General features: G+C 69.2%; 1 protein-coding gene across 1 annotated transcript in view; it reads left to right on the forward strand.

The window, feature by feature from the left end:
* KCNT1 (potassium sodium-activated channel subfamily T member 1) overlaps positions 1-636 on the forward strand; it is a 74,816-nt gene that overhangs the window by 51,422 nt on the left and 22,758 nt on the right. The window contains exons 7-8 of the mRNA XM_024762532.1: positions 41-115; positions 182-265. Coding sequence (XP_024618300.1) covers positions 41-115; positions 182-265 — 159 coding nt within the window. The remainder of the gene's footprint in view (positions 1-40; positions 116-181; positions 266-636) is intronic.

Consider the following 636-nt stretch of genomic DNA (forward strand, 5'->3'; position numbering starts at 1 on the left):
CCGCCCACCTGCTCTGAAGCCCACCCCCCTGGCTCCCCAGGGCAACATCTGGGAGCAGATCTTCCGCGTGGCCTTCATCCTGGAGATGATCAACACGCTGCCCTTCATCATCACGGTGGGTGAACCGCCAGCTGGGGGAGGGGCCGCCGAGCCCGCGCGCCCTGACCCATCTCCTCCGCAGATATTCTGGCCGCCGCTGCGGAACCTGTTCATCCCGGTGTTTCTGAACTGCTGGCTGGCCAAGCACGCCCTGGAGAACATGATTGTGAGCCGCGGGCGCCCCCCGCCCCGCCCCTCCCCTCCCGCTTCACCTCTGCGAGGCCCGCAGGACCCCAGGGCACAGCTCGCCATGCCCTGGCCCTGTGGAGAGCCGGCCAGCTTCCTTTGGTGCCCAGGAGGCCGGGCTGACCGGCGGACATACGTGTCTCTGTCCCCACGAGATGCCCTCACACCTCCTTCCTGACCAGCCGGGGCCCCAGCCCTGATGCCCCGGGAGAGTCACCCAGGCCTGTCCCTGCCCCTGGAACCGTGGCTGGTGGAGGGAGAGGGTGAAAGTGCAAGTGAGCGCAGGCGGGGCCCCGAGACACGGGGCCACGGGCAGACCCTGTGCTGAGGTCTGGGCGAGGCCCCTGCCAG

This window comes from Neophocaena asiaeorientalis, unplaced genomic scaffold, assembly GCF_003031525.2.
Source record: "Neophocaena asiaeorientalis asiaeorientalis breed wild unplaced genomic scaffold, Neophocaena_asiaeorientalis_V1.1 scaffold78, whole genome shotgun sequence".
Lineage (NCBI taxonomy): Eukaryota > Metazoa > Chordata > Mammalia > Artiodactyla > Phocoenidae > Neophocaena > Neophocaena asiaeorientalis.